This window comes from Macaca mulatta, chromosome 5, assembly GCF_049350105.2.
Source record: "Macaca mulatta isolate MMU2019108-1 chromosome 5, T2T-MMU8v2.0, whole genome shotgun sequence".
In the NCBI taxonomy this organism is placed as follows: domain Eukaryota; kingdom Metazoa; phylum Chordata; class Mammalia; order Primates; family Cercopithecidae; genus Macaca; species Macaca mulatta.
The window spans coordinates 22,915,613-22,929,584 of NC_133410.1; the positions used below are offsets into that span (position 1 = coordinate 22,915,613).

The 13,972-nt window shown below is 37.1% G+C and overlaps 1 protein-coding gene across 1 annotated transcript in view; it reads right to left on the bottom strand.

The window, feature by feature from the left end:
- The window catches only part of PPARGC1A (PPARG coactivator 1 alpha), a 111,516-nt gene extending 98,523 nt beyond the window's left edge, over nt 1-12,993 (bottom strand). Inside the window, exon 1 of the mRNA XM_028848371.2 lies at nt 12,864-12,993. Coding sequence (XP_028704204.1) covers nt 12,864-12,908 — 45 coding nt within the window. The 5' untranslated portion in view covers nt 12,909-12,993. The remainder of the gene's footprint in view (nt 1-12,863) is intronic.
- Nucleotides 12,994-13,972: the final 979 nt, after the last annotated feature.

Sequence of the window (13,972 nt, forward strand, 5' to 3'; positions counted from 1 at the left end):
CGGCTGCCCCCATGGCAGTAGGGAATACCAGCTCCCGAAGTACTGCTGCAGTTTTCTTTGCTCCATAAAAGGAGAACAAGCCACAAAACCTCATCCTTTCAGCTTCCTTCTAATTATTTCCATTTCTCTCATAGGCTCCCAGAAAACAAGTGTTAGTAAATACAGTCGCTGCTGCTGTGCTCAGATCAGCTTAGATTCCGGGCTCCTATTTTTCATACATGTAGCATTTCCTCCCTAACTGCCTTAGGGTGCCTTTTTGAATAAACATTGAATTCCAACCCTAGTGCCCTGGGTTGTGTAGTTTGCGTTTTGAAATCAAGAATGTCCATGAACTGAGGGAAAAATACCAACACACTATTAGCAGAAATATTCAATTCCTGAGCTTTACTTTCTATTATTTTTCAGCTTGTGCCTTGAGACAATGAGGGCTAATGCAGGTGCAACTGTTTTATGATGACACTACATATTGAATACATAACAAACTCAAGGTACTGGATACAGTGGAAAAACACTTCCTGTAACATGACAGTGGTCTGACTTAACCCTTCCAAGTTCCCAGGAGATGTACACATGTATGTATCTGTGTGAATAAACATGTTTTCATAAAATGTTAAACCCAATACGCTTTTGGAATCAGCTCAATTCTTTTACTTGGTAATAATTTACCTGAAAGCAATCCCCCAGTCATCTAAACATAATTTGTAAAGCACTATTTCTACTGAGGTTAATATACCCTATTCTTCATTGTCCGTCTCCTTAAACAGAAAAACATGGTGATTTGCCCTAACACATATTTTAAATATGAAGTTGCTCAAATATTAAAGTGAAAGAAAGAACAAAAGAAACAAAACACCACCAGACTGCTGCTTCTTTCAGACCATCCATATTATAAGAGATTTGTGTGCTGTGATAGCTGCAACAAGTTGCTAGTAAATTCCCAAATAACGTCAGGAAGTTGACAGTGTATCATTACTGGGCATAAAAAGGTGGCCAAGAGCTTTGACATTTTAAATTTGCTGAATACAGTTCACAGGCACATTTTCCCTTTTACAAACAGGAGAAAATGACTGTAGTTTTAATTTCTAATGAAAGAACAGGAAAATACAACCTCGGGAATGCTTTTATACAAGCAATTAGTGGCATTACTCTGCACTCCCCACAAAGAAACACTAATTTTCTTCCCAATTATATTCTGATTTAATGTAAAACTTCAGTAAATTATTAAAATTCAGGACAAAGGTCACTGACTCTCCCCTTAACAATCAACTGTGAAATAATATTGGTCACCTGGCCAAGAAGAGTCAACGTTTATTAATTATTATCATGTGATTCTTCCACTGTGATATTCACTGATACTTTTGTGTTCATCCAATGCTAGATATTCATCATATTTTTAAAACCTATTCACATCTTTTAGAGATGTTCTTTACATTGGAACAGGCTCATTATAATTTTTGATATTCTAACCTGCCCAGATTGTATTGTTAGGGTTTTCTTATATTTTGCCATCTAATTATACTTCTAAAAAATCAAATCAGCACATGCACTGAAACCAAAAGTGATTTCAAATACACTTGTTTTTTCTTCACTATCACTATCACAAAGAGGATGGTAATTCAGAAGTAACAACATTTAAAGGACTTATAAACTACAGTATATTGCATTGCCCCCTCAAATTTCTATTACTGGACAAATCAAAATTAAATAGATTCTTAGGACAAATTAGAGTGCTTTCCACTATTTTTTTTTTTGTCTTAAAACTACAACTGTAATGAGAGGGATGTTTTAGAGGTTTTATAATTTTGTTAATTAACTCTTCAGATTAAAATTTTTCTTCTGTCCAGTTTTTTTTCTTTGCTCGGGAGAACTTAAATTGTTCATTGCTCACCAACCTTGTTTTTTCTGGTTCCCCGGGCCATTTCTATATTTAATTCCCTCTCTGCCTTGACTATTTCTCTCACTCTCTACTCACAGCCGTCCTTTCACCCCTTCGTCAACTCTATCTCCAAAATTTCCAAATATCTGGTTTCACACAACAAGGATATATTGAAACTTTACTGTGTGCACAGCCATGTATCACCAGGACTGCTAAGAAAGCATATAAGATGGACACAAGAGAGCTTACAATTTTAAGGGGATGACAACCCTTAAAAATGGAGAATAATTTGGTATGAAAAACCAATGTCACTTGGATCAACACCCAGATTCCTCTTCTACTGCTTAAAACACACCCTGGTGAGGTACAAGGTCCTTTCATTGACCACTGCACTTCACACCCAAATCAAACTCATTTTATCTCAACAAGAGAAAGAGGTATTTATTAACATCTGCCGAGTGCCCCTAATGTTGCGTATCTACACAGAGCCTACATTCCATCCTGATAATTTCTCCCCTCTGTAGTTCTGTTAACATTTTCCAGAGTTTCGATATTAGTAGAGGCAGGAGAATCTATCTCGAGTTGCTAACAAAGAGAAAAAAAACCCTCAAGAGAATAATTCAATTCTCTAATAAATATGTTGAATGAAGTGTATAACATTTGAGTTTCCCTCCTCACTCCTACCCCAAATTAAAGGCTTTTCCCACCCCTCCATATTTCAGACAACTGCCCATTTCTAAAAATTAGAATCAAATTCAAACCCCCAAACTCAAAAACCTCAGACAATAGCAAAAACAACCGGTTTTGTTGTCTATATTGAATATAGGTGATTTCAGAAGCAAACTCAGAAGAACCATTAGGATAAATATATTTGTTCACCTGTTTTTATAAGTTTATAAGTTTTTATTTTAACAAAACAAACCAAAAACTACCAGACTGCTGCTTCTTTCAGATCAGACATATTATAAGAGATGTGTCTACTGTGATATCTGCAATAAGTTGCTAGTAAATTCCCAAATAACGTAAGGAAATTGACAGTTTATCATCACTGGGCATAAAAAGCTGACCAAGAGCTTTAACATTTTAAGTTTGCTGAATACAGTTCATAGGTACATTTTCCCTCTTACACACAGCAGAAAATTACTATAGCTTTAGTTTTCTAAATCAAGAAAGAACAGGAAAATACAATCTCGGGAATGCTTCCATACACACTATTTATACAATAACTACATAAGAATATATGTATGCAGAAACTTCTCAAGAAAGAAAGGCGGAAAGCAAAACATATACAGCAGAGCACGTATGGGCTAGACATTAAGGTCAGCACTTCATATACCACATCTTAATCAATTTAGTCCTCCAAACTATCCAGTAAGGATGACCTGTGTACCCATTTTACAACGGAGAAAAATAAGGCTGAGCAAGGCTTAGAGAACAGCTGAAAAGAGCTTGCAAATCACTGAAAGCCTTTCTAGGAAGAACTAAAGTTTCATCCATAAGAAGAATAATCATCCTCAAATCAAAGCCATAGCAAAGACCCCGGAGGCAACTTTATAACTGAGGGACAGTCTACATAGCTGGAAACCAATATTCCTGGGAATGCTGCCTGCCTAGAGCATTCGTCCAGAAAGCAAAGGGGCCTGCCTAGAATTGCTAATATTTGTAAAGTTAATCATTGTTAACAGGCATTCAATTGCTTGCTTTTAATTCCTAGAGGGACTAATTGATCCTGATACCCCACATCAGTTTCTAAACACACACTTTGGGCCTCTGGTTAGAAGCAGAGACTGTGTAGAACACAAAAAAGTTGGTAGCAGGATAGGCTATAACAAAGACTTCTATAAATACTTTAAAATTAAACCTCATTTTCCACAAAAAATGTCACAGTGATGTTCATGTGAACAAAGAAGCTTTGAGGAAATAACTAGAGGAAAATCAAGACAGCTTGAATGTCTCCTAGCATTTATTTTTCTTTTTTTAATAAACAAGTTTTGATAGACAACCTCAGCAAAAATAACTCTCCTCTCCAATAAAACCTTCTGCAGACCAGCTCTATGGAACTGAGTCAGCCTCTATTTTAATTTCGACCTCAAAATGTGCTTTTGGTGTTTTTCATATTGAAACAAAAAATAATATGAAAATTAATCAGAGTTGCAGGCAATTGGACTAATCTAAACATAAAGCAACAATTTACTTATTAAGCACACAGAGAAGAGATAATAAAAGGGTGGTTAAAATCTGATTTTGTCACATGTTCAATTCTGTTGTATTTGTGAATCTACATTTTCATTTACCTTAATTATTCTAGGTTAATTTATCTATAATGCAGAGAGTTACTGATTATTTAGATGATAAATATTCAATAGGATTATCTAGCAATGTTTTTTTTAACTGGAAATGAATAAGGCATATTACATATTGTCAAATTTGGCACTATTTAAAAATTTAAAGTGCTACTGAACTTCAATACATAATATAACATTTCATTTACTAAGAAAGATTTTTTTTTCTTTGCACTAGCTGAAGTTAGTAAGGGCCAGGGAAAATTGAGGTACACAAATTGTTAAACTGAAAAAAAAAAAAAAAAAGGTAATCAAACTGTTCCCCTCATACTTATTTTTTAGCGCTTGAGTCCTAATTAGCTTAGCTTTTCTCGATCTTAAGGAAACAAAACAAAACAAAACTATATTTTGCAAATAGTCTCAAAAGGTAACAATAAATAGACAATTTTTTTTTCTTTTCCTTTTTTTAAATACCACCAGGCAGAGTCTTGGAAGGATTTTTGGTTATTTGACTTGTGTTTCTGTTATGGGTTTTTCCAGTGCTTTGATACTTGAATTTTGCTCTGATATGTATATATATATATCCCAAACATGTAAGAGAGGTAGAAGGGAAATAAATTCTCATCTTAAGAAGCAATTAGCTTTGAGGTCTAAGCTCAATTTTGTGGCAACAGATAAACTCTTACTTTATATTTGCTAGCCCAATTAGACACAAGATTTTTGAGAAAACATCCTTAACCAAGACCACTTCTATGACTGACCTCTACATTTAGCAGCTCAATCGAAAAACAGACATCAGATACTACTGGTAGGATTATACTGGGTATAATTTTTATACAGAGCAAGCAGGCAATATATATTCAAAACTTTTAAAAACCTCATAGACCTAGAACATCTACTTCTAGAAATTCATCCTGAGGCAATAATATGGGAATGTGTACAAAGATTTTTCATATGAGGATACCCAATGCAACATTATTTGCATTATTGAAAACTTGAATGCAATGTGAATGTCCAACATTAAGTGATCTAGTTCAATAAATTATAGAGAAGTACGTATATACATATAATGTTATCATTAAAATCTGTTGTAAAATATATTTAATAGCATAACAGGAAAGTGTTCAAAATACATTAGGGTTTTAAATTAGGCTTGAAAAAACTATAATTATGAAAAGTTTACCTGTAAAAATATATCCTCAGAAAGAAGAAGAGGATGAGGAGGAAATATAACATGCTGTTTGTAGTGGCTGATGATGTTATAAGTACTTTTTACATTCCTCTATGTGAGTGTGCTTTTCTGTAATTTTCAAATTTTCTCTTATAAACATGCATGACTTTCATATTCAGAAGAAGAAGAATTATTCAGTTTTGAGAGGAACACAGCGATTCAGTACTAAAGCCATGCCTGCTTAACATACAGGGAATGTAGAAGATAGAAATAGCCCCTGATGCCCAATATTGTATCTCAAATATTCATCATATATTTAAAATGAAGCCATTTCTGCCTGTCATACCAAGTCCAACAGCTACTCCACTTACGATTCAAAGCTCATGAGCAATAGTGAGGGAAGTTAGTGCCCGGTATACTTAGAAATCCCAGAATTGTGGAGAGAAGGAAGCTATCAACTCCTATTAGCTTGCCTCAGAGATAGACCAAAACCACTATCCCCCAGATACCACTACCATCTTCCCTTTGTTTCTCAATCTGAAATTTAATCCATTGTTAAGTCAATTTTCTCTTCAAAAATCTTAATTAGCCCAGGTGGGGTTAAAGAAACTTCATTCATTTATACAATAGTAAATATTTTCAAGAATGGTATGAATAAACTGGTAAGAATAATTCTCAAGAAGAGGGTCTACCAACTAACTGGGGAAAAAAGAAGGGGCCACCAGCAAAGGCTTATGGGAAGAGTGTTTAGAGACATGGCTTCCATTGGAGATGATTGAAATTGATTTGACCAGGAAAAGGCAGCCCCACTTTCAACCCGGTGACATGCAAATAAACTTCTGGAACACAGCCCATCCCTAAATGTGAAACAACCTGTGTAAATGCTGCCATTTTGCAGCCCAGTGCTTGGGCAGAAAGCTCATTTTTGGCTTCTCAAGTATCACAAGAGGGGAAAACTCACTTTCTTTCCCCTGGAAGGTCAACTATATTCATAGAAATGAAGGCTTTATATCAGCCAATTTGATTTCATGTTCTCACAGTTTCCTTGGCCTTTTCTGCAGATCATTCTTCCTACACATGGGTGGTCATTATTTTGACTATTAAGAATATTTGTAAGAAGAGGGGTAATGAGGTTGAAACCAAAGTCAGCCAGCCTTACGAGATTTAAGGTGATTACTGGAGGCTCAAGTCTACCTGACAGGTGGAGTCACTTTGAGGCTCTTGATTCAGCCCAAAATGAAAGGAAAATGCAAGATAAGAGGAACAGGGCCCTCATTCAGCTATGTCACTTGCCAGCAATTCGACTTTGGGTGGTTCATGTAATGATACTGAGCTTCGGTTTCCTTATCTATCAACAAAGATGGCCAGATTCAATTAAATCAAAGATCTTTGCCAGATCTAAAATGCAGTGATATGCCTGTCTTGACAGAGACAGACAACTCAGGAAGCCTTCTTTGCACAGGGTGCATCCAAGTGTCTCGTTTCACAAAGACACTGGAAATCAGAGATGATGTACAACAAAGGCAACTGGTGCTCAGTGTTGCTGAAAGCACACAACTTCATCATTTTCCTTGCAATACAGATATTTAACCACTCAACCATTCTAGAAAAAGAATACCAGAGAACTTGTGAAATACAATACTTTCAACCACGGGTATTGGCTCTGAGAAGCTCAGCTTCCTAGAGACCTGTGTTTCTTACAAAGTTCAGGTAGCTGCCCAGAGAAACAGCCGGCTTTCATCTTGTTTATCATTAATTCTGGAAAGTAGCACGAGTCATACGTAAGACCGAGTCCCTGCATGCACAGCAAGTGTGAAAACCACACAACTGATGTGGTAGTCACTACATGTGATTTAGAAATGGTGTCACCCAGAGAGAGAAGATTTAGAAAGGAGGGTAGATATTATATTCAGGGTTTTGTACATAAGAATAAGGTCTACAGCAGCTAAGGAAATGAGAGTTTAAAGTAACATCCTTTCTGCCTAATACCTGAAGACCCTCCTTAAATAAAAAGCTCATTATATTTGGTAAAAGATTGTACATATTTTTAATTTAGAAGGGATCAGCTGAGATATTAATGTAGGGTGTGGAGGGAGGAAAAAAGGTCATATGCCTAATATTTCACCGTAATAGTATTAGCAAATGTATTAAACCAAGGCCATATCACAGGATAGCGTTTCCTTTTCAACTGTTTCCTTTGTACATACAACTCTGTTGAGTGAGAGACAGAAGATGTATGCTTTGGTGCCATCTAAGACCAACCAGCTTGGAGGTTTTCCTTTAAGGTTGAGTGAATCAGTCACAGGAAAACTAACTTCTCTACCAGAAAATTTGGAGAGGGAGCACTGATGACATAGGAGTAAGGAAAATATGACCAGGTAAATGATAAACGTCAGTCAGGACAATGCCTTGATAGACCCCCAGCTATTCTCACACGATGCTGGGTTCTCACTAGCAGTATTCACTGGCATTACATTCACATTTTCCTGCAACCAGGAAGAAGAAATAATATGAAAACTAACATAAGAAACCTTGTTTCTGTGCTTGTGAGACAATCTGCAAAAAGAGGTTGACAAAAGACTCATTTTAAACAAGCCAAAACCTCTATTATTCTTTAAAGGGTCCAGATTGTACTTTGTGCCAAGCAGATGATCAGAGTAAATTCTTTCCCTACCTCTTTTCAAAACAAAACAAAAAAATCTTTAACAATTCCTGAGGTGGACCTTTTTCTTTTCTTTTTTTTTTTTTTTTGCCCAGGCTGAAATACAGTGGCGCAATCTCAACTCACTGCAACCTCTGCCTCCCGGGTTCAAGCTATTCTCCCACCTCAGCCTCCTGAGTAGTTGGGATTACAGGCACGCGCCATGACATCTGGCTAACTTTTTTTTTTTTTGTATTTTTAGTAGAGATGGGTTTTCACCATGTTGTTCAGGCTGGTCTCAAACTCCTGACCTGATGATCCGCCCCCCTTGGCCTCCCAAAGTGCTGGGATTACAGGTGTGAGCCACCGCGCCTAGCCCCTGAGGTGGAAATTTCTACTATCCATGTTAGTAGATCCATTTGCATGCAGGCCACCTAAAAATGGGCCACACCTAACATTTTGCACAGCCATACAAAGCCACTAAGTGGGAACTCCTACCCAGGGCTCTCTTGTGGGTATGTTCAGCTTGTGTGCTCTCTTTGTCTTCTCTATGACATCATTCAATGTCACATATTACGTAAAAACCACGGGACAGGGGTGATATCCTGCGTTGTGTTATGCTTTGTAACTGCTGATGCACCATATTTCAGCTTTGTTATTTTGTTTTAGCCCAAATCACACAAAACTACAGCTAATAATTTTCTAGGAAAAAAGCAATTTAAATAGTAATTAATGTGAAATAAACCTATTCATTCCACTTACAGTATTATGGTTGTTAGGGATTTTATACTTGAAAGTATGGCCAAATATATCAATGAGAATTAATGAACTTCTGCTACACACCAAAATGTAGATAAATCCCAGAAATGTAATGTGAAGCAAAAGAAGCCAGACACACATGAAAGTGCATACGTTATGATTCCATTTCTATAAAGCATAGAAACAGATATTTAACCTAGGTGGCTGCAAATCAGGTGAGAGGTTGTCCTGGGTAGTGGTTTGGGGCAGGGCAGGGAGAACCACAGTTAAGCGGGAGGAGGCTCCAGGAAACTAGTTAGGGTTTCTTTCTTGCTGTCTGTGCTGGTTACATGGGTACATTGTTACTGAACATTCACTGAGCTAAACTCTTATGGTATATGTACTTTTCAATATCATATACTTCGATAACAAGTTTAAAATGCATAGAAAAGAAAGAGAAATAAATGTTTCTGTACCACACATTTTTGAAGTTTGCAGCCTGTCACACAAAAAAATTCCCAATGTCCAACTTACCTCCTTAAAGGGACCCTTCAACCACTCAGACAAACAGCCTTGGAGCAGGACTCAAAGGACTTGATGTCTAGGTTTGTTTGTCTGACCTTGGACAAAGCCACTTTAACTTTCTTGATCTATTTCCACTTCTATCAAAAAATGAAATGGGATTACATATTCTCTGTATTTATTTCTTGAATAAGTGAAGTGAAAGAACATTACACCTCTAAAATGTTAGTCTTTTCTCTTGGTTCAAAACTCATTATTGAACGGTGCCATCGACTTGCTCGGAAAATGTGTCCCTCTTCTCTGAGAGCATGGACTTTGGAGTCACACAATGTAGATCTGTTACTTATGATCTATCTGTAGGAACTCAAGACGTCACCTAAACTATCTGAACCTCAAGCACTTCACTTACAAAAATGGAAATATAAATGCCTATTTTACATGGCTCATGTTAAGGTTAAAGAAAATGAGTATAAGCCAAGTGCTTGGCATATAATAGCTACTCAGTAATGATGCCTGCCATTCATGTTTGACTACTTAAAACTCAATGTAAAATCAAGCAACATTAGAGTAGATGCAAGTGTTTGCTCTTCACCTGCCTTCCTCACCTAAGAAAAATAAAGATTTGGAAACCAAGCACATCAGACGTTCTCTTTAAGTCCTATAGTAAGTTGACTTTCTATGAGGGACAGTGTTATCACAAGTTGTAGGATTGCCAGGTGGTTGTTTACCTAAAGAAAAGTAACAACCAGCCTCATACCAGTCCTGAGCTGGCACTACCTCTAAAGAGACCAGAAGCAGCAAGTGGAGAAAACAATTTTTGTTGCCATTAAGCTGGCCACAATGTTATTTGAGCCCAAAGTCTTTCAAGAATTCCTCTGTTAAGAAATCCAGCTGGGTGTGGTGGCTCACGCCTCTAACCCCAACAGTTTGGGAGACTGAGGTGGGTAGATCTCCTGATCTCAGGAGTTCGAGACCAGCCTGACCAATATGATGAAACCTGGTCTCTATTAAAAATACAAAACTTAGCTGGGCATGGTGGCAGGCGCCTGTAGTCCCAGCTACTTGGGAGGCTAAGGCAGGAGAATCGCTTGAATGTGGGAGGCAGAGCTTGCAGTGAGCCGAGATTGTACCACTGCACTCCAGCCTGGGCAACGGAGTAAAACCCCGTGTCAAACAAACAAACAAAAAAGAAATAAGACATTCATATGGTGCATGAAAACTGACAAGATAGCGTGAGTTTGGGACAATGAGAGGAACCACAAAGTATCAAATTGTGTTTTAAATGATGATATCTGAAATACACACAGAGGGAAGAATGGAAAACAAAGCCACAGGAACAATACAATTCAATATAAAGTTCATTGTGCCACCAGTGGCCTATCAACTAAATTGTCTTAGCATTCACACTTCTCGCAAATTTGTGATCAATCACATAATCGCTTCTTAAATTGATAAATGACATAAAGGATACGTTATATTTTATCTTTGATATTTAAGGTATTTTTTTTTTCTTTAAAGCAATTTTCTGCATAGTAAAATGCTGGCAAGTTGCTATCTAAGTCCAAAACTATGCCAGCCAACGCAGTAGCCACTAGCCACATATATGGCTACTGAGAACTTAAAATGTGTCCACACAAAAATTGAGACTTCTATAGATATAAAATATACCTGGAATTTCAATCTGAATATGAAAAATAGAATGTAAAATATTTCATTAATAACTTAGAGTCATTTGTTAATATAATATTTTGAATATATTGTCAAAGACTTTAAAATTAAATTTACCTTTTTAAAAATGTAGTTACTATACAATTTAAAATTAGATGTGTGATGTGCCTAGTATTCCTATTTAACTTTAAACTTTAACGTTTTGCATTCGGTCTGCAAGTAACCTATATCATAGATGCATATAAAATTTATAAAATCAGGAAATTTCCGAATCATTAAGGGAAAGTAGAGCAGAGCCGCAGCAATGCACAACTCCAGGGGGCGCTACTCCCATCACAATCTGTAAAAAGTGATCCTCAGGACTTCGCAGGCCTCAGTCTGCATGGCCCTGTATTGAATGCTGTACAATCCATTCTCCCTATAAAATCAGCAATCCCTTCCAGAACATCCCTGGGGCAATCCCATAAAACTTTTCAGCACCCTCCACATCTTTTGCAAAACATATACAGAGTAATAAGATGAAAATATATAAAGTGAGTGGAAAATATTGCTGACCATACTCCAGGATGCAGAAGATGGCCAGAGCAACACCAAGTATGCAAAGTCTGAGATACATACAAGGATGCAGGGTTCTCAAGAAGGCTGTTTCCTTCCTAGGGACGAGAGGCATTTTTCAGAGGGTAACATTCACTTTAATTACAAAATGCACCCGCCTCTCTCTTCCAAGGGAGAAAAGCCTGTTGTTGCATTTATAATGTAGCTTTAGTTTCTGATGCCAAGAATGATTCAGTAAACACAGTTATGTTATGGTATACTCTTTCTTATTCAGTACTCAAATTATTCTCAAGGCAGTGCTGGCATTAATTCAATTTGACGCCTGTACTTAGGATTTCACATAGGTGCCTTCATCCAATTCTTCTTTGCAACTAATAAAATCTTAATTCATGGTAATATATTTATTTCTAGTTCAGTTCATGTTAAGGAGTGCAGTACTTTACAGAAAACTAATTAATATCAATCATATATTATAACACTTTTAATGGTTCATAGGAAAATCCGACACTGGGGGGAAGATTAGATGAACCAAGGGGTCTTAGCCCATCCTATTTACTCTATTTTTAGGACTTGAGAAAAAAACATCAAGCATCATTTCCAATATAAATTTAATTGAAGGTGTGCATCATAGGACGGCTGGGAATTAAGAACTCGGGTTCTTATCCCTAAAAGGAAATTGATTTGATGTGGCCCAAGAATGTAATTTACACCCTCAGACTCTGTTTTCCACCTATTTTGTGTAATAACCATATAATTTGCAGTTGGTGAAGATATTTAAATGGAGATGCACGGCATTATTAAAATAATGAACAACTTCACTAACAGCAAGCCTCCTGCAATTGTTGGTAACAACTCTACTTTTACATAACATTTGAGTAATGTTGAGGGCATCATATTTCTGGAGATTGCACACATAGCCAGCAGGATCATTTAAGTGTGAGTTCTTGACTATGAGTGCCTGGAGTCGTGCAACACGGTGGTCCTCACGTTTCCTTAAGGAGCTACATTTAAAACGCCGAATTCTCCTCCAGAAAACTGGAGCAGTGGATTATACAACCCTAAAAATCTTTAAAAATAAAAATAAAAACTAAAAGAATGCACTAGATCACTTGAAATGCATGGTCATAATATCCAGTCTTTCCAAATTAGGCATTTTATTCACTCTACAACAAATTCTCCACGCTGACAAACGAACAGCTTAAAAAAAAAAATGAAGTATGCTACATACTTATCTCTCTTTTTAAATTTTTTTTTGTCTGTTTAGCAATCCACATATAAAACCTCCAAATCTGGTATACACACATATATGTATCTTTAAAAGCCTTCATCACTATAAATAAAATAAAACCCCACCTACCAATAGCATAAAGCCTCCTAGACGCAGAGATGATAATGCCTCCTGATACTCACTTTCAAAACTGAATCCATAGATGATAACCCCAACATGTGTGTCATTCATTTTACTGCAGTACAAATACTGGTATCGCGAGATGAGGGAACACTCACAACAAGGGCTTCGGCAGGCCACTTTTTAATTCACAAGGGCATGGTGACGTGGGAGGGCACCTGAGAGTCACTGCTAAATGAACTCCACAATAGGGTACAAATCTGAAACCCAATCTTAGCCAGATACGAACGTAAGAGCAAATATGTACAGTATCATGTGCCTTCCAGCAGCCCTGTGTCTCGAGGGAGCTCTCTGACATCAGCAATTGAGACAGGTGGTTCCCTTTCCAACTGTGGAAAATAAAACCCTAGTGCAGAGGCACTAAGTAAATATAGCAGTACTGTAATTTTTCCTTGGTGCGCTCTCTCTGTGATTTCTGTTCTGTGATGATACTTTATCCCAGGAACCCATTCAGGACATCCATCCATATCCATAACTGACTAAACATTTGCAAACTGGTTAATATTGGCATTAAAGAGGGTGTAGAAGACTCTGTTTTATGGTCCTAGTTGGTAGAGCTAGGGTGTTCCTCCTCTTGTTTATTTGGGATACGTTGTCAAGTGGCTGCTCAAAACTTTATTGGACTATTTCACCCTTTGTCCCCTGTTATTAATACAACCCAACAGAATGACAGACAAGAGTCAGACCATCTTAAAATCACATGCACAGAGCAGGTCAATACCAATCATATCCAGTTTGAGTCTGAGAGCTAAAATCAGCTGAGATGTACTAAGCCCTTTGTGGTCACAACTATTTGCTTTTGAATTTAAGAATTACTCACAGAAGGGCACCCTGTAACGTGTGTATAAAATTACTTAATTCAGCTTCTATTTCCCTTTCTGAACATAGATACTTTTACACTCTGACAGCCGCTGGCTCTTAAAGCATTCTCCTTTTTGTTGTATCTCCTTAGAAACACAAATCTTGTTCCCTGGCAGCAGTGGCGCTAAGTGCTGTACCACATGCCCAAACTAGTTCTCCCTCGCAGCTTTAATTCACAGTAAGTGGCATGAAAGGAGGTCAACCCTTCTCAGAAAACACTCAGAGTTCTTTTCGACTTCAGAATCTATTT